At 37.1% G+C, this 22808-nt stretch overlaps 1 protein-coding gene across 1 annotated transcript in view; it reads left to right on the top strand.

Annotated features, from left to right (window-relative positions):
* COG5 (component of oligomeric golgi complex 5) overlaps window positions 1-22808 on the top strand; it is a 187336-nt gene that overhangs the window by 140888 nt on the left and 23640 nt on the right. Inside the window, exons 12-15 of the mRNA XM_031598656.2 lie at window positions 361-565; window positions 1366-1527; window positions 2968-3067; window positions 22549-22659. Of these exons, the coding sequence (XP_031454516.2) occupies window positions 361-565; window positions 1366-1527; window positions 2968-3067; window positions 22549-22659 (578 nt within the window). The remainder of the gene's footprint in view (window positions 1-360; window positions 566-1365; window positions 1528-2967; window positions 3068-22548; window positions 22660-22808) is intronic.

The raw sequence follows: 22808 nt of genomic DNA, 5'->3' as shown, positions 1-22808 counted from the left end.
CAGTGAATTCTAATCACACTTCGGACTAAAATGAATAATAGTACTAACAATTAAGTTTGATATTAAACACTTCATGACCATGACTGGTATATTTAATATATAAAGTAAGATTTCCCTATCCAGTATTTGAATTGTGGAGTTTATACTGGAGCTTTAGATATATATCATCATCAACTTCATTTAACATGATAGCTCATGCCACTTGGAAAGTAATTATAAATATTACATTAAGAGTGTTAAAGGGGGAATGGCATTATATATCATTCAGTGATTTAAATGCAAGGATACAGGTTATTCTTACAAATCAAATAAATTAGTTTAAACTTGGTAAAGCACATTACTTACTACTTTATTTTCTAGCTTCTATGTTTTTGAAACAAGCTTTTGAAGGAGAATACCCTAAATTACTGAGGCTTTATAATGACTTGTGGAAGCGCCTGCAACAATATAGTCAAAATATTCAGAGGAATTTTAACACAAGTGGAAGTCCTGATCTCTTTGCTGAACTGCAACAAATGGAGGAAGATACACAGGACATATTCATGCAAAAAACCCAAGATTATGAGTATGTATTATGAAATAATACATAAATATTGCAATGTAAAGCTGGGTACTATGCAGTAATGCAGAGTACTTAAGAGCATTTGGTGTTAAGCAACGAGTCGTAGCAGGAAAATTAAAAAATATATATTTTTGCCTTGTGTTAATTGTTTTTTAATGCTATTTTAAAGCTGTGAGATTCTTGTTAGAATACATAATTAAAAGTTAGATTGACTTGTCCTTCTCAAAGTGCCTGGTAATATTACTTTGGAGCTAATTTTATTTTTGTTTCTTTGGGAAAAGAAAAAGCAGAGCAATCAAAACTCAGTTTTATATATATTGCAATTACAACAGTAGTCTTCTGTTAATGATATCACTATCGCTGGAGTGTGACAAGCATTCAGTTTGTAATGATTCACAGTTTGTATGTTTGTGCATTGTAGAAAAGCATTATTTGATTGGCAGATACTGGAAAGTTCAAACTGTAACAGGCTTAAGATTTCTGGACTTGTGCAAAATAAAGTGATTATTTTAGCTGGTGTTTATAGAACTATTTATAGAACTGTTTCTCAAGAACACCTTGAACTGGGGATTCCACATAGGTCTTAAGGAAAGGGCTGGGAACTGTACTGAACTGTGCAGGATGGCTGCCTGACCAATTATGTGATTCAGGTGAGAAGCAGGCTGTTATTCAGTACTCGATTTCAAATGTATGTGCTTTGATAGCAGAAAGAAAAAGCGGGCACTGTAAAGTTTGTATGATCCAAAAAGGGTGCTACTGGGTACTTTAATTTAAAATGTACTAATTTTGTCTCATCCTTGCAGCCCAGAAAAGGCCTTGAAAGATTCTCTGCAACAATATGAAGCTGCTTATTTGTCAAAATCCCTATCTCGACTCTTTGATCCTATCAATCTTGTCTTCCCTCCTGGAGGAAGGAATCCTCCCTCTTCTGATGAGCTTGACAGCATCATTAAAACGATAGCCAGGTATGCACATATAATACACTGAAAAATGCAATCTTTGGTGACTTTTTTTTTTTATATTAAAACTTAAGAAATGAGACTTTGTTACCAATAAAACATTGGTTACTCTTTAATTCTATAACTGATTATCATACAAATTAAGTCAGGATTTCTCTTCTGTGTTTAGTTGTTCTGGAACAACTGAAATATTCATTTAGTTTAACTATTGAAGGTTACAAAGCCTGTGGAAGAGAAATTTTATACCTATTGTAAATGTCTGATATCTTCTTTATTCTGACTGTATCAAAGTGCATAGATAAAATATATAGTTACTTGTCTGCAAATGATAATCCCTGATGTAGGTAATCTGTTACAGTGAAACTGTGAGATGATAATTGAAAATTATGATTACAGTTAGAATTTGTAAAATGAGATACTTAAAGTAACAAGGGAGTATTTTCACTCCTAAGACTTTGGTAAGGACTAGTCTGTGTAATAGAGCCTGAAAATGATGGGCATTGTTCTCACACTGTGAGTGTGCATGTCAGTGTGTGTGTGTGTGTTTTTTGGTTAATGTTAAATACTGACACTGTACATGCGACTGGGAGTTGGAAATGCTCAGAAAACGTGTATCTGTGTGGCTGTTGATGTTATTTTCCTCCTTACCTTAGGGAAAGGAAAAATGGCATTCAGCTCTGGGTTGCACAGCATAAGAAAGACATAAGGACTGGAGTAACTCTCCTGTGAAGAGATGATAAAAGAGTTGGGGTTGTTTAGTGCAGAGAAGATAAGGCTTTGGGGAAAGATGAGGAGGGACTCTTTATAAGTTCTTGAGAGAAACTAATCACTAGCTGCATTACATTCACTTCAGATGCCCTTTGTGCTTGTCTGCATTCACAGTAGAGTATATATGAATGCAGCCCCGGCTGATGGAGATCTGTGGGGTTCCATGAACAAGGAATACTGGAAGAGATTTAGAAATCTCTTCTGTCTTCCATTTGTACCCTGTCACTCCCTCGGTGCCTTTGTTACTACATAGTATTGCCTAAAACACAGCTTATTAGTTGTGTCAAGCTAAGGCATCCCCTGGGTATTTCTGCACAGCTCATGTAATTCCAGAGTTGAATGACTATGTATTCACCTGTAATGTGTGAAGGCTGCTGCCAAAGCTTGAATGTAGTTAATTGCAGTCAATATTTTTGAATGGCTTACTAATAGTGATTTCAAACTGAAGTGTCATTCCTAAACTTTGCTCATTTTTACCAGAATAGGAACATTCTGCACATAAAATTCCCAAATGACTTGTTAAATTGTAAACTGAATTACAGTGCCTAGAAAGACTTGGTTATGTATTACTTTTTCTAAGCTGACTTGCTGTGTAACTGTGTATTCGTAGATAATTCTTTATCAATTAAATACAGCACTGCTAAGTTATTAATTAAGATTTGCAATCTTTGCTTCTAGTGAGCTAAATGTGGCTGCTGTTGATCCAGACCTCAGTTTAGCTGTGGCCAAAAATGTAGCAAAGACCATTCAGCTCTATGGTGTAAAGTCTGAACAGCTTGTAAGTAATTTAAACTTTTGAAACTATTTTTTTCTGTGTAGGATGTTCTCTTTTTTGTAGATTTACAACACAATAGTAATGCAGTCTGGATAGACAAAACTTTTGAAAGCTTTCCACCTGGAAATATTTTCAGTTAAGTTTTGCCTTCAAGTATACAGTCTATGGATAGCAATGCAATTTGTGCATATAACTGAAAATAGAAGTTGTCATATTAATTAAAAATAATCTTTTTGTCTTTAAATAAAATCAAGATTATTCCATTCAATTTAATCATGCTCTCTCTGAATAGCTTTAAAAATCTGAAATTCAATCGCAAATACTTTGTTTACTTTGTTTATATCTGTTTAATGAATTGTATTAGAAGTTTGCAAACTAGTGTATGAGAAAGGAATACAGGTGAAGCAGTCATGAAGGCCATAAAGAATATTTAAAATTTTTAAATAAATCTATGTACTGGGATTATTTTGCTATATTCTTAGAAGTTAGTTCTTAAGTTGAGTCTTCATTTAAAGAATCCAAATGATGGTGGCATAATTTCAGACTAAAGTTTGCTCAAAAAAGAAATTAGTGCATTTACTAAGTTGGCAAGAAACGTAATTAAAAGGAAGTAAAGTTGCATCTATATTTATCTTGGTGTGTAGAGTCAAATACTGTGATACTTATCAGCTGTAACTGTGAAGGCACCAGGGTCTGCTGTGCTCATCGCTTCTATTAAAGTTTGAATTTGGCCAGTGGCTTGTTCAGGAGTGTGCATCATTTTGTGATCAGCCAGCTGGCAAGTTCTTAAGAAGCCCTAAGAAAAAGGATTTGTGGAAGTAAGCTGAAAAATATGTGATTTGTGGCTTTGTGTTAGCTGACTAAAATAACGTAGGAGTTAAGAGGGAATCTAAGCCCTTGAACTACTTGAATTCAAGTGAAAATAACACTTGAAACTGAAAAATCAAGAGACAGGATTAGTCTCAGAATGAACATTCTTCAAGGATATACCTGCAAATTGTAAAACAATACAAACTGTGTATTGCACTGCTACTTTTGTGGGTGGGGTTTGTTTTGTCTTTGCAATTTTTTATTTCCTTATTGATATATATCTTTGAAAAAAGAAAAGAAACAGGAAGGGTTTAACGCAGTGCCAAGGTGTATAGTGTCATCTTTAAAATACTAAAATACTTTCCCTGGCCTCCAGCTGCCTTTCCAGAAGAGCATCTCTCACATGTCCTACATCATGCTTGCCAGCCCTGTGGGATATAGTCTAGAACATCTAAATGCTTTTTTGTGCCTATTTTTGGGCAGACAGATTGAGCCTGAAATGTTCACCATGTGTAGAACTGGAGCTATGTCAGACACCACTTTTTCAGTACACTTTTGTGGTGTAGCCAAGAATGCAATCTTCATTCAGTATTGCAATCCAGTTTACAATATTAGCTTTCTAAAGCTCAGAAGGGTGACCATTTAACATTTCTGTTCTGATGCCTGATTTCTGATAGCTATAGTCTACCAGTGCTAAAGATGGAAACTGAATTTCCTGGAGGAACTCACAACAAAGTTATCTTCCCAATTAAAAGTAAACAACAACAACATCAAAATCAGAATTCTCCATGAAGAAAGATACAAGGGTACTTTTAAGAATCATTAGGATTTTTTAAATTGTTTTAATGTTGTTGGCAGGTTGCTGTAGGTAGATTTGAATGGTGAGAAAGTCAGATAAATGTGAAGTTCTAAAACTGCAGACAGACTGGTATCAGGTTGCTATTTTTTCAGTTCCTTCTCGATGAAATTATTATTTTAGAAAAAAAAATATTACATTTTACTAAGACTTTATCACTGATTCTTTAGCTAGCTTTAGATAGGATAAGTATTATTCAGAATTTTAACTTTGAGTAATAGCAGCATATTGAGGTATGGACATGCAGAATTAAAATAAAAATAAGAACAAATGATCTTTTCTAGTGAATCCAAAATGTCTATTTCCATTGCTCGTGACTTTGTACACTGTTGGCTTTTGGTTTTCCTGTTTCCTCTCACCAGCTGTTGCTGTGCCTCAGACCTATTTTTGTATTAACCAGTTCAAATGATTTCAAAGAAGATATAAATAACTACTTGTGAGCAGTAGGTAGGTTTATTCTGTTGCTGGGTGAATCTATAACTTAGTTAACTCTTTGTCAATGCCTGTTGTTGTTGTATGCCATGACATATTCAAAATTATTGTACTTGTTTCACTCAGTGTAATTATAGATGTTCTTATAATGCAGAGTTTGAAGGTATAATTACATGTAGCATTAATTAAAAATATATGTAAGACTATTGCCTTTTAACCTCATCACCCATCCTGTGTTTTATTAGGTGATGCTGAGGAAGACTGGTGTATTTTCTCTGTTTCATTATTATTTTGTGTCTTCTTGTTCACATTTTCCTAAATCACACAGCCCAAGTATTCTTATAATTATTACAGACATTACAGATTTCTGTTCAGTCAGCATTTCTATGTTCCTGTCAGTCCCGATCAGAAAAAAGATTAAAAAAAACTAATTTTGTATTTTGGATAAGAATGAAATCTTCTTCTTCTGAATTTGCACATTGTAATCCATTCCATACTTTATAACATATCTACTGCTTATGGAGACAGATTTTATCTGTTAACTATTTTTCTGTACAAGTAAGGGCTCCCAAACTTAAAGCATGAGCAAACAAAAATGTACCCACTAAATTTTCTCTTTGAGAGTTTTTAAATGGATTCATTATTCCAGTTTGCAAATACCCTGTTACCATCTTCATTGACACATGGAGTAAATTGTCATGTTTATCTGGCCACATAAAGGAAATCAAATGTTTCATCAGATGCTGACGGTAAGTAAAAATGGAGAGATTCATGAGAAACTTCTAAGTTGCATTTCCTGAAAACAAAGAAGTAGTTGAGTAATTTTCTTTTTTTTTTTTTTCTTTTTGTGAATCTGTGCTTCTTAACAAAAGATCAGAGCTCACAAATCTGCCTCTTAGATTTTGACCCATTTATGTAATTTGTAGTTGAGAAGAGACAGAAAAGAGGGCTTGTATCTTACCAGCATCTTCATTAGGTAGCTTTGAAATGGGAGCAGTAATTGCATGTTGGGATCCTCAAGGGGAATGCTCTCCAGATGTTTTTTGTCATGTACTGTAACCAGAAAAAACTTTTTGAGCATGCACTGCTATTATATGTGTGTACATATATATATATATTTATTTATAAATTATATACATAGAATCATAGAATTTTTGGGGTAACAAAGGACCTTTAAGATTGTCTAGTTCCAACCCGTCTGCTACATGCAGGGATATTTCCCACTAAACCAGGTTGCTCACAGCCCCATCCAACCTGGCCTTGAATGCTTCCAAGGAGGGAGCATTCACAGTCTTCTTGAAAGTGAGGGTTATGTTTTCCCTTTTCGGAGCAGTGGGAACTTGAGCAGACTGCCATGACCTTTCAAATATGATGGATAGTGGCTTGGCAGTTTCATCCACCAGCTCCCTCAGAACCCATGGATGGCTCTCATCAGATCCTATGAACTTGTGCACCTTCCAGTTCTTTAGATAGTCTTGAATCTGATCTTCACTTACAGCAGGCAGATCTTCCAAGTTCTTATTGTTGCTTTCTGCAACTTGGGCAGTATGGCTAGAGCCCTTGCCAGTGAAGGCTGAGGCAAAGAAGTCATTGAGCACCTGAGCTTTCTCCACATCCCTCATGACTAGGTCTCCAGTTTCCTTCCAGAGAGGGCCCACATCTTCCCTGGCCTTCTTTTTATCACTGATACACCTGTAGAATTTCTTCTTGTTTCCCTTTATGTCCCTGCCTAGATTTAACTCTGTCTGGGTTTTAGCTTTCCTAACCTGATCCCTGGCTGCTCAGACAACTTCTTTGTAGTCCTCCCAGGTAACCCATTCCTGCTTCTGCTCCTTATAGACTTTATTTTTGCACTTAAGTAAGTCCAGGAGCTCCTTGTTGATCCACAGAAGCCTCCTGGTATTCTTATCTGCCTTCCTTTTTCTTAGGACGTACTGCTTCTGAGCTTGGAGCAGATGGTCCTTAAATACTTATCAGCTTTCTTGGACCCCTCTTCCCTCCAGGCCTTTTTCTTATATCACCCTGTCAAGCAGTTAGTTCCCTGAAGAGGTCAAAGTCCAGAGTAGCAAGCTTGCTGCGTGCTCTCTTTGACTCCCTAAGGATCTTGAACTCCACCATTTTGTGGTCACCACAGCCAAGGCTGCCCTTGAGCTTCATGTAACTCACCAGCCCCTCCTCAATGGTGAGGACAAGGTACAGCGTAGCACCTTTTCTTGTAGGTTCCTGTAGAATCCACCCTACGTGTACTATTGAAGTTTCAATATTTTCTTCTACATCCCATCTTCTTGCATAAACCCTGTGGTGCATGCATGCCACCTTGAAGACTGTCAAGGGTGTTACTGGTCAAGGGTGATAATCTGTAGTAATGCTCTGTGACCAAGAAGATTTTGGCCGTCCATTTTTGGAAAAGAGAGGTGATTGATTTCAGGAGTCTTTTAAATCTTTGAGTTTCTGGTTTTTTGTGTTGTTCTTTCTCCTGGTATGCTTCTTATATTGTTCTTTTATGTATATAAAAATGAAAATGATAGTCACTCTTTGGTTGGAAGTAAGACAAAACTACATTTCCCTAACTTACTAGCTGTAATTTTATCATTTACTGAGCTGAATTCTGAATGTATTTGAAATGTAATTTTTCTCATTACTAGAAATCTATATGTTGCAATTTTGCAATCACTCTGTTTTGGTTTGACTGCTGATAGGGATGTGTTATTTCTCTTACTAATCCTTAGAACTGGATGTCTTGCAGAGACAAGTCATGAAACATGGAGAGCTAAAAGCTCTGGAAGTTTACAAGATTGGTACTTTGTCCAACAAGCAGAAAAATAAATTCTAAGATCCTTTGTCTTCATTGAGATGGCAGAATCCTGTTTGGTCATCTAGGCTATTTTCTTCCCAGTGCAGGACTATTCCAAGTAATATTTACTGTTGTCTTTTTTTGTTGCATTCTTTCTGCCTTTTGAGTGATTATTTCAGTTATCTTATATATTATGAGTGGAAATGTAAGTACTTTATGTTCCTTTGTGCTATTTTTGTTCAGTTTTGCATGTGGGTGGATTGAAATACACTAACACCCACCAAGTGCACCGAGATGGAATGTGTTGTGCTGTGAACATGACAATGCAGTTGTTTAGAGAAGATGCAATTCTCCTACTTCTTGAACCTGAAGGCTTCTTAGTGGTTTGTTCCCCAGAGTTACAGCCATCCTATCAGACTGTCTTTAGTAACTGTAGACAGAGTTCCACAGCAGTCCTTCTTATCTTGCTGTCAGTGTTGTGGAGGTTGCCTTGCCACCTACTACCATAAGGCTTAAGTGCCAGAGACAAGGGGGTAGGTGTCTTTTGACCATTAAACAAGCAAAGGGCAATTGTCAGAGGCAGAATTATAAAAATCAGGTTGCCCCCTTGCTTCTTGTAGCAGGTGGGAGTGATTATGCTAGCAACATTTGGAGGATCAAACTATCTTAAAAATCACTTTTACGTGTAATGGTGTGCTTTAAGTTTAGGCAAACACTAGCTCACTCTGCTGTGCTCCCAGGACAGCAGGGCATGTACCAGCTTCACTTCAAGCCAGGGCGACCAGCTCAGGCTGAGCACAACCTTTTCATTCAGCTTGGAACACAAACAGAGCAAGATCAGGTATGGTTGTTTATAGACAAAGCAGGAACCTGTGTGATCACATTACACTAGGCAGATTTATCCTATGGCTAGCATAGATAGTCAGTGGGAGCTGTGATTTCCTGGACAATTCCTGGATTTAATTGGACAAAATTCCTTAATATGGAATGTTTGTATTTTATGGAATTATGAATTTTAACAGAGTGTCCAAAAAAGGGATCTTTCCAAGAGACGAGAGGCTGCAGGCAGATGACTTAATGGAGATTTTACCCATTGTCAGACTTGTAAGCAATTATAAAGAGGAAGCACTCAAAAGATGGAGAAGGAGAGTGCGTGTAATGAGGGAAGAAGGAAATACAGATTTTGAATAATTTTTTAAAATTCTCTTAACTAAATATGGTTGGACTTGTGTCGTATATCTTACAAAAGTTGATGAATGATGTGGAGGCCCAAACTGCAGCCTGTGTGCAGCACTCTGGGAGAGCTACAAATCCATCCTTTGCTCATAGCTTATGGTAGGTGCTTGGCATCTGCTCAGGATTTTACCCTAGGCAGCGAGTGTGGGATTTTCTGATTAACAGGTTTGCCTAGTGTCAGCTACCTGAATATTTTTCAGCTGTAGAGAAGAGAATCTACAGTACTTCCTGGCATTTCAAAGAATTCTTCCCCTGAGCTTCTTACAAAAACCTAAGATGGTATTTGGTGTACTTTATACATTTAAAAGGAAAAATGCTGAAGACCCAGGAATAGAAGTGAATTCAGAGATTAAAGAGAAGACGTAAGCATCTCAAAAAGTAGAGTACCCACATTGAAGTTCAAATTATTACGTATTTTCAAGGCGGGACATTGATCCATGTATTATAAACCTCTGATAGTGAACATGCCAAAAGGCAAAGTAAGAACTTGACATTCTGATCCCAGAGGCAATGGACTACTGCATACTTGGTGCACTAGTATATGTCTGGATTTTTCTTTGGAGAACTAGGCATTGAAACTCTGGCTTGTTTTCAGGGAAAAGTCAGCATCAGCTGATATATGTGATAAAGAGTGGGCGGGCTGTTTCTCACTATTTGGGATCATACAGTAGTATATGGAGATTCATTTACATTTACTTAAGTAAATATCTGAGTTATGTAATGTTATGTATGGTTTTAGAATGTGCACAGTGGCAGAGTACTAGAGCAGTAATACGAGCATTAATATGGTAGTACACAAAGATTCTTGGGAGGTAACAGGGAAGTCTTGAATTAGCCTTGTATTGTTTGTTCACGTGTTTAAAAATATTTGCTTGGACTAATGTTTAAACGTGAATCAACTCCAACACAAAAATTCTATGAGTTAAACTGATAGACACTATATCTAAACTTTATCTATTCTGAGTGTTTACTGAGATCTCCCTTTTAGTTAACTGGTGCTAAAGATTGTAATTGGAGCTGTGTTAATAGAAAGTATTATTATCCATCATAATTATGAGTAACATGTTTTTGATCACAGGTGTTCTTACTGCATTATTATTTAAGAAAGAAAATACCAATAGAGAGGATGAGAAACACAAAAATATGACAGTTTGTTGTCATTCTAACCCCTCCTTCAGGGTAAAATCCCAATCACTCACTGCTTGTCCCCACAGAGTATAGATGTGGAAAGAAATGCATCTGACTGACCTCAGAACAGTGAATGTAAGTAAATGAGCTTGGTCTCATCTGTTTGAAGGCAAACTTATATTGTTGAGGCTTGTTCTGATTAGTGTTGGCCTCACTTCAAAGATCAGCAAAACGTGTCTGTTTTTGCTACAGAAAGGCTGTGTATTAAATTGTTCCATGCTGTCATTCTGATGTTTATGTTAATATCTGTCTCTCTGTCAAGAATCCAAGGTTAGCAAAGACTTCTGACTGACACTCAGGACCTGCTTTGCTCTCCTAGCTGTGAACTTCCTAAATCCCTGGCATGGGATGGAATAGTGACAACTATCCCAGCGAATGGGATGTGCCTGAGCCCTGAGGCCAGCTGGCAGAAAGCAGCCTGCCTCGGGGCTGGTGAGGACTCTTCTCCAAACACAGTGGCTGCCTGCCACGGCTCTTCTGGGTATAATCTCTGCAATATGAAGCCGTGATTCATCTCTGGAGATCAGCTGGGAGAATAGTCACTTCTCAGGCCAAACACTTGCTAAGGACTGTCCCAGCAGTTCAGCAGTGGAGATGATCATGTATACAGTGCAGGAACCTTTCCTAATGCTGTTTAATTTATTGCTGTGAATGTAGCCAAGATGTGAATGAGATCGAAAGAGAGCGGCATGCGAAATCTGTTCAAGAGGAAGCTTAAAATGCTGACAGATTGGGGTAATTTTTACTTGCATCTGGAATTCATGCTTTCATACTTCTGATGTAAATAAATCGCTGAGGCAAAAGTTGGGAGATGCTGGTTTATTCTTTAGGAACATTTCTGGTCTTAAGATTTTCTTAAAACGCCAGAGCTTCAAAAGATATTCTTTCCTAAACATGTTTTTCTGTCGGTGATGCTTGTCAGCCGTACGTGACTAATTTTCATATAGCATTTGCTGTTTCTTCCAGCTTTTTAGCCCTTGAAAAGAGCACTTATCAGTGGTGGTGTGGCTGGTTTGCAGCTCTATGTATTGCTGGCTCTGTGCTAGGAAGCTCTTGGATGTTAGGTTTTCTCAGTGTTCAGGAGTTCACCTGTTTCTTTTGGTAGCCAAGTCTTTCTTCGAACCAGCTCAGATAACACCTTCTTGTGTGCCAGTGCAACCAGTGCCTTCTGTAATTCAGTGTCCTATTTTTAGTGAATGTAATGGATTGATATATAGGCTGAGGAGCATCCATCTGTCTGTCATGCTCAGATATTTTTAGAGTACTGATCTTTGTCATGCTGATCAGCACCAAATGCGTTACATAAGATTAGCATCAAAATATATATAATGAAAAGTCAGCTTTGCTGCAGTTGTTCTTAAATTATTTTTAGTATTAACCACAAAATTTGTATGGCTCAGTGCATTATCCCATCATTGTGTTCTATCTGTACTCTGTAGGGATCATTTTAAAGTTGAATTTCTCGTCTTTCGGATCCTTTCTATCACAGGCTTTCTTCCTGAGGCTTCAGATAAGATTAATATAATCACAGAATCCTTAGAACTGGAATGGACCTTTAAAGGTCATCTAGTCCAACTCCCCTGCAATGAACAGGGACAGCACAGCTAGATCAAATTGTCCAGAGCCTGATCCAGCCTCACCTTGAAGACCTCCAGGAATGGGGCATCCACCACCTCTCTGAGCAACCTGTTCCAGTGCCTCACCATTCTCACTGTAAGAGATTAAAAGTCAGTGATACATGTTACAAAGATTTTAATAAATGCCTACTTTCCACTAAGACTGAAACTGTGCCAAACAATTTATCTCTCATTGTCTTTCAATACAGTTTGTATTTGAACTTGTCATTTGCAGGTGCAGGATTCCGAATTCTGCTTTACTTACATCCTCAGCTGCTGTAATGTTCTTTAATGCTGCTTCAGCAGCTTAATCTCATACTGCTACTTCTAATGATATTTTCAATTTTCTACTTCTACTGAATATTCAAAGCTGATATCTCTCCATCAAATATCTCTGATCCACCAGCTAGCTATTTAGAATGGGTTGGAATTGGATTTTTTTTTTTTGAGTTTGCAGAGGCAGATTGTGAGAAAACCGTCTGCATTCTTCTTACACTGCTCTAGAAAATTTATTTCTTTCAAATTTACTGTGAAAAAGCTGGTTATTTCTTTGAAGTGTGTTTATAAACTAGTTTGTAATTACTGACGTTTAAAATAGATGACAACTTTCTGCATATCCCTCTCATCATCATAACTATTCATGATATTGTCACAGATTAGTCTTTTCCTTGATTTCTCTCTTTGTGGGTTGATGGTGCATTTGATATATGGTAGTCAATATAAAATAGGCTGCAGTTTGGTGATGAAGTTCTGAAAGCTGAATTCTGTCATGCAGTGGCTTCACAGATCTTCCTGAGAATTTCTTTCTGAGATTATAACGAAATGTGCTCTGCTCTTTGTTTATATCTTTGAAAAACAATCTCTAATTTATTGTTGTTTCTCCTTAGTTTGTAAACCTTGTTGCAATAAAGAGGATGAGGACAAAAAATGCTAGAAGGCCAGGTGGAATAGAGAAACAACACTTAATTCAGCTTAAACTCTGAACTGAGAAAGAGAGGGTGTATTTACATGGAATTTTCATGTCATTTGTCGAAGAAAAAGTGTCTGTCGTGTTTGATTGGGGAAATGAAGATTTACATAAGCTGTTTTCAGTGAGTTGTTTAGATTATAAGCAATATGAATGGCTTATTTTTTTTCCAGAATTGAAAAGGCTAGGGTGTATTATAAGGATCCAGAGACTGTATTGGAGCATCTTGCTGCAATTGTTGAAGTTGTTGAGAAATGTAGAAATGCGAGATGTGGTTTAAAAATTGAAATAATGCAAAGATAAACTAGTTGAATGAGAAGGACTGGATCTTAGTCTTTTCTTAGTAATCATGGAGACACAGTTTTTTTTCTGAATATACTGTCTATACTTAGTGTTTGACTACAAAAAGGCAGAAAGGGGCTAGACTAAAAAAGTTCTCAATTGTCTGCCTAGTCAGAAGTAAAAATATCCATAACACATTGCGAGAAAGAAAGATGTTGATGTAGGAGGGCTATAATTCTGCTTTCCTCTTGGGGAAATGGAAAGGATTAGAACCTCATTTATGGAAGAAAGCACCTGTTGGACTGAATTTACTGACATGTATTCCTGGGGGGAAATGTACCTCATACCAAGCAAAAAAAAAAAAAAAAAAAAAAATTGTTTTGCTCATTTAATTTGTACAAAGTCTCTGAATTAAATGTGTTACACTAACAAGAAATCTTATAGTTGATGCGAGCTATTTCTCTGTTTATTGCACTAACTCTGAGGTTTAGGTATCTTTACTTCCTGTTCTTCTCTCTCCCCCACTCCAGTCTGATACAGCTAAATTTAACTAGCTGAATAATTCAATGAAGTAAGGGAGAACAGGGAGGAGATGAAGAGAGCAGACACTGCCTAGAATCAAATTCTTCCAGTGAAGTGAAGATACTGCTCATATGCTCCAAATTTTGCACCACCTTTAATCTCCATCAAATTTATGAGACTTGTGATGGTTCTGAACTGAAAAGTATGATGAATTTTCACTGTAATGGCATATGCTAAACTTCTGTTAGTCATTTTTTAATGTGTTTTTACAAAAATTAATATATATCTTATATTAGGTGGTGTTACATTGAATTGTGAGTTTTCTTTTGAGGGTAAAACACTATTCAGGACATATTCTAACAGTGAGATTTGTCTGACAGTTCCAGGGAAATGTATCTAGTCCTCCTGTCTAAGTGTCGAATATTGTGAACTTTGGGAGGAAGTATGAAATGTAATGAACTCGCAAGTAGTCAAGAGCAATAGGGAAATGACACTTTGGGAAAGGTTTTCTGTAAACAACAGGTCAGTTGATGTAAGTAATGAAAAAGATGAAGTTTTCCCCACTTCTCTTTGAAATATGTGTATTAATTGTTTTACAGTAGTACCTTGAAGACACAGTGTTACTGTCATTGAAAAACTTGGAACAGTACTATCTAAATGAGAGAACATAAAAATATGAATTCAGAATTAGGCACATTAAAGGAATTCGTTAATAGGTATTTAAATAGAATATGTAGGAGGCTATTATATGCTAAAATAATTTCAGAAAAGATTACTATTTCACAGTAAACCAAGAGATGGCAGTGGGTCTAATTCGAAAATGGTTAGAGGTCAGCTAAGGATCTCCTTTGTTTTAATGGAAAGATCAGAAGAATTTTTTAAGGAGATTCACGTTCATTAGGAAGCTACTTATAATGGCCAGAAAATATTTAGAAATAGCTGGCTGATAAGTCACTTAAAAAACCAAACCAAACATTAAACTTAAAAAAAAAAAAAAAGAAGAATTAAAAATCTAGAAGAGAGAGTTGCATTAAAAAATAACTTCATGAAGCATTTTCTTCATTCTCATGTTGTCTTTTGCTGGTTAGATCGTGACTCACATAACAAATGTGTGATGTTAAGTGATACTGGCTAAACTCCAGAAAAAATCATCCAAGCATAAAAGGCTGGTTTGGGGAGTACTATGTGCTTCATTTTATCTTGCTGGGAAGGAGGCTAGAAGACTTCTTTAAATCGACTGTGCAGTTTTGTTGACAGGTAGAAGAAGAGCAAGACTGCAGAGTCCTTACTGCATTTTGTTGTACTGTGCTCTAAATCGTCTCCTGCCAAGTTAATTCTATTATTTGGCAATTGATTGGCAATACTTCAAAGTATGTTAACATTGTAATGTATTTTGTATTTTATAATTATGGAACAACTCTAATTAGAGTTTGACAGTGTTAAGCTCCTTTGTAAATTTCCACGGTGTAGAATTATTAGAATCCCAGCTAATGTGTGGACTGGATACAAAAAATGGCAAATGGCAATTAAATAAATTGATTATGCTTTCTCTGTGTAGGTGAATCCTATGATGTTGAACCTCCTGATTTTCTGTGTCTTGCGGGTAGATGGCTGCTTTTCTCATCTGGACTACTATTCTCTGTAGTTCACTTTGTTAGGACCAACAACTATTGCGATAACATAAAACGTGATTAATCATTCAGTCATTATTCTGGCAGGCATGGAAAATTTAGTAAACTGTTACAGTCAGAGATATCAGGGTCAACACACATTGTCTCTGAAATCTCTGGAGACTTGGGTTAGGCAGTTGGGTAAACTGGAGTCTTGTAAAAATGTCAAATGCAAGGAACAGGATTTTCAGTTGGCAAATGATTGCAAGTGCTTTCAGTTTTTCGATTTGTTGAGATTCCTTCAACAAACTGGTTTTAGGTGAATAAGTGCCAGCGTCTTTTGGAAAGTGAAGTTGTTTTAAAGCATCTCATTTTTGAAGGACCATGAAATCACTTTTGATGATTTTGTCCATTGCTCTTTGTCTCTTGTGATTCAAAACATAGAGATAAACGCTGTCATTTCTGTTACAGAAAGGCCATTTGCTGCTTTCCTTCAATTTTTTCTGGTTTTGAGAATATTAAAAAAGAAGGGGAAAAAATATATCCCTTAGGGAACAATTTGATGGTTACTGTTGTTCTAGCACGTTTAGTGTGAGCATGATGGTGGGTCATTTTTCTTTGACAAAGGACTTAACTGTCTCTCTCATGTTAGTTTCACGTGTTTCTTCCCAAAATGGTTATTATGGAAGATTTTGAATGCCTTCACCGAAGAGCTTCTTACCTGTATTCCTCAAATGTACAATTTCCATATTTCTGAAAAAAAAAAAAATAATAAAAAAAAAAAAATAAAAAAAGAAATGCTGGAAGCTACAAGAATGTCCTGAGGGTGCAACAGGAATATTTTTATGCTTATTTGACATTTGTGCCTGAACTCACAGATGATTTCCCCCCTTCATGTCTTGAAATATTCCATCTTTGAAAAACTAGAAGTCATTTCAAGAACTTAAATTCTTATTTATGATTTATTATTAATTTTTAATTGATTATTTTTAAAGCAGGGCATTCATTTTAATTTATCCTCATTTATCAAGGACCTCACATTCCCTCGATTCATTCATATCTTACACTTCCAACCTCTAAGTTATGTCTCTAATTTCTTTGCAAATTGTTCTCTATGTACTAATACATTAGCTGGCATCACTGGTGGAGTTCAGATTACTATGTATTTTGCTGTTAAACAGTGTCACATTTTTACAAAAAAAAAAAAAAAAAACAAGAACAGCAAACTGATTCTGGTAATCTTTCGTTTTACTTAGGTGGAAAGAGATTGTAAAAGGCTCCTTCAGCCATATGGGGAACATTAAACTAAATAGTAAATCATCCCAATTATTTGTAGCTTATGGGAGAAATCCCAGGGCCGAGCCCTATCGACTCAGAGACTCTGAAAATGGATTCTGTGTTTTATAATAAGTTGTTGTGATCAGGCAGGAGGCCAAGTAACAGATGGATTGATTGCTTTCTGCCAGAGGTATGGCCACATCAGCTGCCTCTATTAGGGATGTATTTATTGTTGAAAATGTCAGCTTGACAATTGGAGTTCAATTTGTGCTATCAAAACATATTAGTCTCATGATCCCAGAGTTAGATCAAATGCATTGTTGAGAGGCTCTAGTTTAGTCTTGTTTTGATTTAAGATCTTCTCGGTACTCCTAAATTACAGTGTTGTTTCCTGCTCTTAAAGAGTGGGTTTGCTGAGGCTGTTTTAGAACAGAGAAATGAAATAAATGGAGTTTTCTAAAACTGTCGTGAAGGATGCGCACAAGATCATAGTTACTTAGTGTAAAACAGCTTTTTCACCAAGTGTGTTATCTGTGAAGGGAATGGTAGCAGAGCAAATCAGCAACTCAGCATCTCTTCTGAGCTGCCACCTGTTGGAAGAGGGGAGGTTAGGCACCTCCAATCAAAACCAAACAGATTACAGGAAAAGATGCATCAATAGGTTGGAACATTCCTACAAAAATGACCACCTCAGTCAATGTTTTTTATCACCTAAAAGAGAATTGATAGTTTTATTTTTATTCTGCATTCACTGCTTCATTGGATGACTGGTGGGTGCCAACCCAGCCCATGGCAGGGTGTAGGAATGGGTTTTATGGTCCCTTCCAACCCAAGCCATTCTGTGATTCGGTGATTTGTGGTGAAAACAAGAATTTACCCCAAAGAAATCACAGCACATGTCTGTTGATTACACAATGTGAAACCAAATCCATGCTGTCAAATTAAGTATCTCTTCCTAGACAGTACACGTGCATCTGTTATTGTTGCTCTAAATTCCCACCTGCAATCTGGAGACAGGGGGATCGTGTTAGGGTTCGTATTAGTGAAGGATACAAACTAAAATAAAATGCTTCACATGATTCTGAATTAGATCAGACCACAGTGCCAAGTTCTGGCTTACAGTTCTCTGCCATGTGAGGCTGAAGCAAATCAGATGGCCTTCAGCTGGCTTGTTCCTCCTTGTGACACATTTTTTTGTGTATCAGCTTCTGCAATTGTCATTTTGGGTTCAGTAAACTACTCAATAAATTTGTCAGCTATTTCATTTGTATTTTGCTGAACCTGAGCAGACCTTGCACTACTGAGCTTTATTTCCTTTAGAAACCCTATTAAAAATAAAATGCCAGAGGAAAACAAAACAGATGCAGAAGCTCAGCTGAGATGCAGCCTGACAGTTGGGTCTGGGCAAGCATTTCCTTAGAGTTACAGTTGACTTCAGCTGGAATTTCCATGTACTGCCTATCTCAGTTCTTCAGCACCCGCAAAAAAGAGTGTATTCAGATGCAATATTAGCATACATATCCATGTTACCAGACATTCTTTCATGCAGAGCTGTGTACAACTTGTACAACACTACTGTCACAAGGGTTTTATGGTGAGCTGAGTTTATAAAAGTTACCCATAACAGGAAGCAAACTTAGTTCACTTTACTTCTAGTTCTGTATTTCAGTTTCCCGAGTTTCATTTCTAAGTTCACCAAAAATGAACATCTCAGTCAGTCATCAAGAGAACTGGAGGGAAGATTCACCTCCTGTAACTTAGTTGCCTATAATGAAGACACTTACAGACACTGAAACCAGATCTGGATTCCCTTAATAATCAATGGTGAGGGGAAGCCCGGCGTATTTTAAACTTACATGTTAGGATGAAATTGACAGTGCCCTAGAAGGGTCTGTTTTATGCCGTTAGTTTCAAAGGGATCTATGAATGGCCATTTTGGCTGTGGCTATATAAAATCAGTGGAGAAGACTCTTCATTTATATCTCAAGATAGACAAAACTTTTTATTGTTTTATAACTTAGGATGTAAAAGCATAAATTATCCTTCAGTTTTATTGTAATTTTTTTCTACAAGCATTTTCAGATTCAAGTCTTTATTTTGTGCACTTTAAAGGATTTTTAGGTAGAAGTATCCTGAAGTGTTTTTTCCAAATGTTAATCCATAAGCTTTAAGTAATGAAGTGCTGTGGGTCTGTGCTGTAGGACGCAAGTGGGTACTGAACACAGGAGCCCACTCCTTCATTCAGACTGGTACCGAGTTTATGGCTTCCAGTGTCAGGTTTGAGTCCTTACTCCGCTCAAATGGTTTATGCCTTTCTCTTGCAACACATCTTGATGGGGTCCTTCCAACTAATTTCTCTAAAATATAACCAAATCTGTCTGTTGTGAAAAATCACCCAAATTGCTGGTCCTCAGATTATGCTGAATTGGATTTTTAAAAGAAAGTTTTCTAACCTCCTTATTCCAGCTGCTACACTGAGCAAATTTCAACTTCCTGATTTAGAGAATGTCAAAAGGGCAATGCCTCCATTGTTTCATCCTCATTATGGTCTAACAGTTATCCTTTGAGGTTTCTTGAAATGCCCAGCAGAACAGCAGCTCATTTTCACGTTCTTGAGCGTGCCATGAGATGCAGCCCTTGTGATGCATGGAACAAAAGCCCTTGCTATATTAGCTTGTGGAGACCTCTCTCTCTCACTAGCACCTAATATTGCCATTGTGCTGGTATTTCATGCTAGCAAAGGGAGCCAGTACTGACGTGTTACCTATTCAAGAATTGCCACTTGCTGGGGTATGGAGCACCTGTGCTTTGCTCATGCCCACAAAATCATTGTACACACATTTAAACGTGAAAGTGAAATCAGTTCATTCAACTGAAGTGAGAATAAGAAATCTATTGCTATGTTTAAAGATAGATACAGAAAAGCGAAGCAGTTACAGTCCTTGTTGCTACTCAATTTAGGTCTGGCCTCTGCATAGTTCCTTTCAGTTTGTTTTCAGCTAGCAGACTCAAGCCAGCCTGGCTCCCAAGGCAACTGATCCCTGGAGATGGGATCTGATCTTCCAGCCCAACACTGTTTTTTAGCTGTTGCTTTCCCCAAATAAATTCTGATTTGGGATGAAGGCACCTCTTCTGTCCTCCCAATTCCTATTTAGCATAAATTCACCCTTCTGGCATTCTGCAATTTTGTATAAATATAAACGATTAAAAAGGAAACAAATGCTGACTCCACTGCTCTCTTCAAAAGGAATTGTGTCTTACAGCCGAGTGATTGTGGCTTAGTCACACTTATTTGACTTAACCTATTTACACAGTGCAATTCCCAGCAGACAGATAACAGAGGAAGAGTTACATTACCACTGTGCTAAAGTGCATAAGCTACATGCAGCACAGCACTTCAAGAGTTCTTGCTATATAAATGAGAATGATGAGTCTAATTCATTGGTAAAACTGAGTATGATGAAAAAGAAAACAAGGATGATTTGTGTCTAAGACAAATGGGCCATAAGCACAGTTTGTTGGGACTGAGGAGACACAATGATAGTATTATTTTCCTACCTGGATACACTGAATAGTGATCAAATTCCTAAAATCCAAGTATATGCCATTGGTGAAGCGTATATACATGAACTGTTGGGTAGACCTCAAGACAGAACTTTTTTAAGGCAAGACCATAGAAATCATTGGGGTTACAGCAAGAGAAGGGAGGGACCACATGAAATTCTGCTGTAGCTGTAGCTGGAAGGATGGCATTCCTTGTGGGAAGCCATCCCAGCGAGCCCTGGGCTGCCCACTGCCTACTGCTGCTTCCCAGAGTTGTGTTTTCCCAACCAGTGATTTTATTTTGAAATACACAGGGGAGTAACACAGCTAGCTGTCAAAGTTCAAACTGATTAATTTGAAGAGAATTTAATATTGTAAATAATTTTGAAAGGATCGGATGCTTTAAAGGCTTTTTTTGATTTTGCCTGTAAATCTGTTGTGCTCCAGTGCTGAATGCAAGAATTTCTTGTTCTGCAGAAGGCTTATGTTTGTACTTGTTACCATTTTTGTTTACCAGTTGAGCCTTTTTTTACCAGCAGAAGTTACACAGTTTAATGATTTCATAATGAGTTAAGAAAAAGAACTTGTGAGACCTTTGCAAGAGACTCCAAGGAACTGACATTGAGGTGTCTAGAATGTGAAATTCCACCGTCCTAACAGAGTCTTTTATGTGTAATAGCTGTAAATGTGCAAAGTAACAGCTGAGTTGAATAGTCTGTACAGTGCTTCAAAAAGGTGTGAGAAAAGGTCAGTGTGGTGTGTGAGGTGGCCTGCCGCATGGACAGGGTGTTGCGTTTCTCTGCACAGCTGTTTTGCTATTAATCTGGGAAGCTGTGAGTGTGAGAAGCAGAATTCTTAAAACCAGTCAGGTCTGTCAAATTGAAATAGTAGGAGGCAAACAGAATTGTACATGGCTTACATGGCTGATCTCATCAGGAAGGCAGGGAGCTGCTGAAATGATTTATTTATCAGCTAGTCGAAAGATGCGTTCTGATGTCAAACAATTAGAGATGTGTTAGAAAAGACTTCTGCCTCTGCAGAGGCCTCAGAAACCTGTTTATCCTTAAATAAATCCTAAATTTGAAGAAATTTGAATGAACTGATACTGTCATTCTAATGTTGTGAATAAATCTGTGTTCATGTATGCTTGTGAGAACTTGTCTAAAACTTCTATTATTAGCAGTGCTGGCAAACAGTAGATAACTTTATTTGCATGATGGCTCAGTTTTTGCTGAATGAAAGGTAGGGGATGTACAGGAATAGGCTTTCTCTAGCAAAAATTTGTTTTGCATACCTTGAAAATCTTCTGGCAGTGTTTGTTCCTCTTCTTGAACAATTTTTGTTACCACGTACTTGGTATTTCAGAGCTTTCCGTAGGATCTGCAGCTGGTAAAGATGCACCTCATGGAAGTTTCTTGATGACTTGTTTAAGGAATCAAATATATTTTTACTGAGAAACTTCTGGATGTAGGCATCTTCAGGAGTTTCCTGGAGGATAACTTTGTATCCTGAAATATAGATAGCTGGTCAGATAGCTATATCCCAGCAAAGCTTTCTTTTAATAGCTATTCTTGCTGTAATATTGAGATATGCTTCTACAGTTCACATGGCCTTTTGTTGATCTTTGTATTCAATTGGCTTTCTATGCACAATAAAATTTCTGGTTGTTTCCCAATTACAGTTTATTTTATTTGAAATTATAAATGTACACTGCAGAATCCTCACAGAACTGTTCTGGATTTAATTGCTGTTCATGTGACATCCTGGAAGCTTGACTTCTGTGGTAGTAATAAAAAACACACAGTAGTGTTTAAAAATGAAGTGTTAATTTTTTCATTTTTGCTGAAGGATTTGTAAGTAAAACTTTTTAAGGACAAGAGTAGCAGTTTTGGTCCTTGCAGTTCTACTTTCCTGCTCACTTATGTAGTAGAAATCAAAAAACAGGTCTTAGGGAAATGCTTGAATAGTTGACAAAAGCAAGATCTGAAAGCGTGTATACTGTTTGCAGTTGTGCTGCTACTGGCTTATAGTGCATCCTTGGACAGGTGATTTCAAATTCTTAGGTTATAAAGCTGAAGATGTGCAGTGAGTGGGTATCTGCAAGGGTCTGAGTGCTGTGGTTTTGGAAGCTGAGACAACTGTCCTTCTTGGTTGTTGTTCGTCTTGTCTCAACTTGTGTTATATAAAGATGGAAATCACATGAATCGAGGTGAGTTCAATGGAAGAACATTGGGACTGAGGAATGAACTATGGCTCTCTTCCACAATCTAAGTTTAGTTAACTAAAAGTTGGAGGAGATGCACCAGTTAAAGAGTTGATGCTGTTCTAACCATTTCTGCAATCACTGCAGCTGTCTACTCAAGGAGATGCCAGCCAGGTGATTGGACCTCTTACAGAGGGACAGAGGAGGAACGTGGCTGTAGTTAATTCACTATACAAACTACACCAAGCAGTTCTGAAGGTAGGCTTCCTTGGATATTCCCTGTCTTTCTATAATATAAATTCCTTTGCTGTGCTGTATGTATATTACCCTACTTGCTAGTGAGAACTCTAACAAATATTGACAGATTTGGGGTTGATAACTGCATCTTATTGTACATTTGTACAGCT

This window comes from Phasianus colchicus, chromosome 1 (genome assembly GCF_987193195.1).
Source record: "Phasianus colchicus chromosome 1, bPhaCol1.hap1.1, whole genome shotgun sequence".
Classification (NCBI taxonomy): domain Eukaryota; kingdom Metazoa; phylum Chordata; class Aves; order Galliformes; family Phasianidae; genus Phasianus; species Phasianus colchicus.
This window is presented reverse-complemented; position numbering and strand designations above follow the sequence as displayed.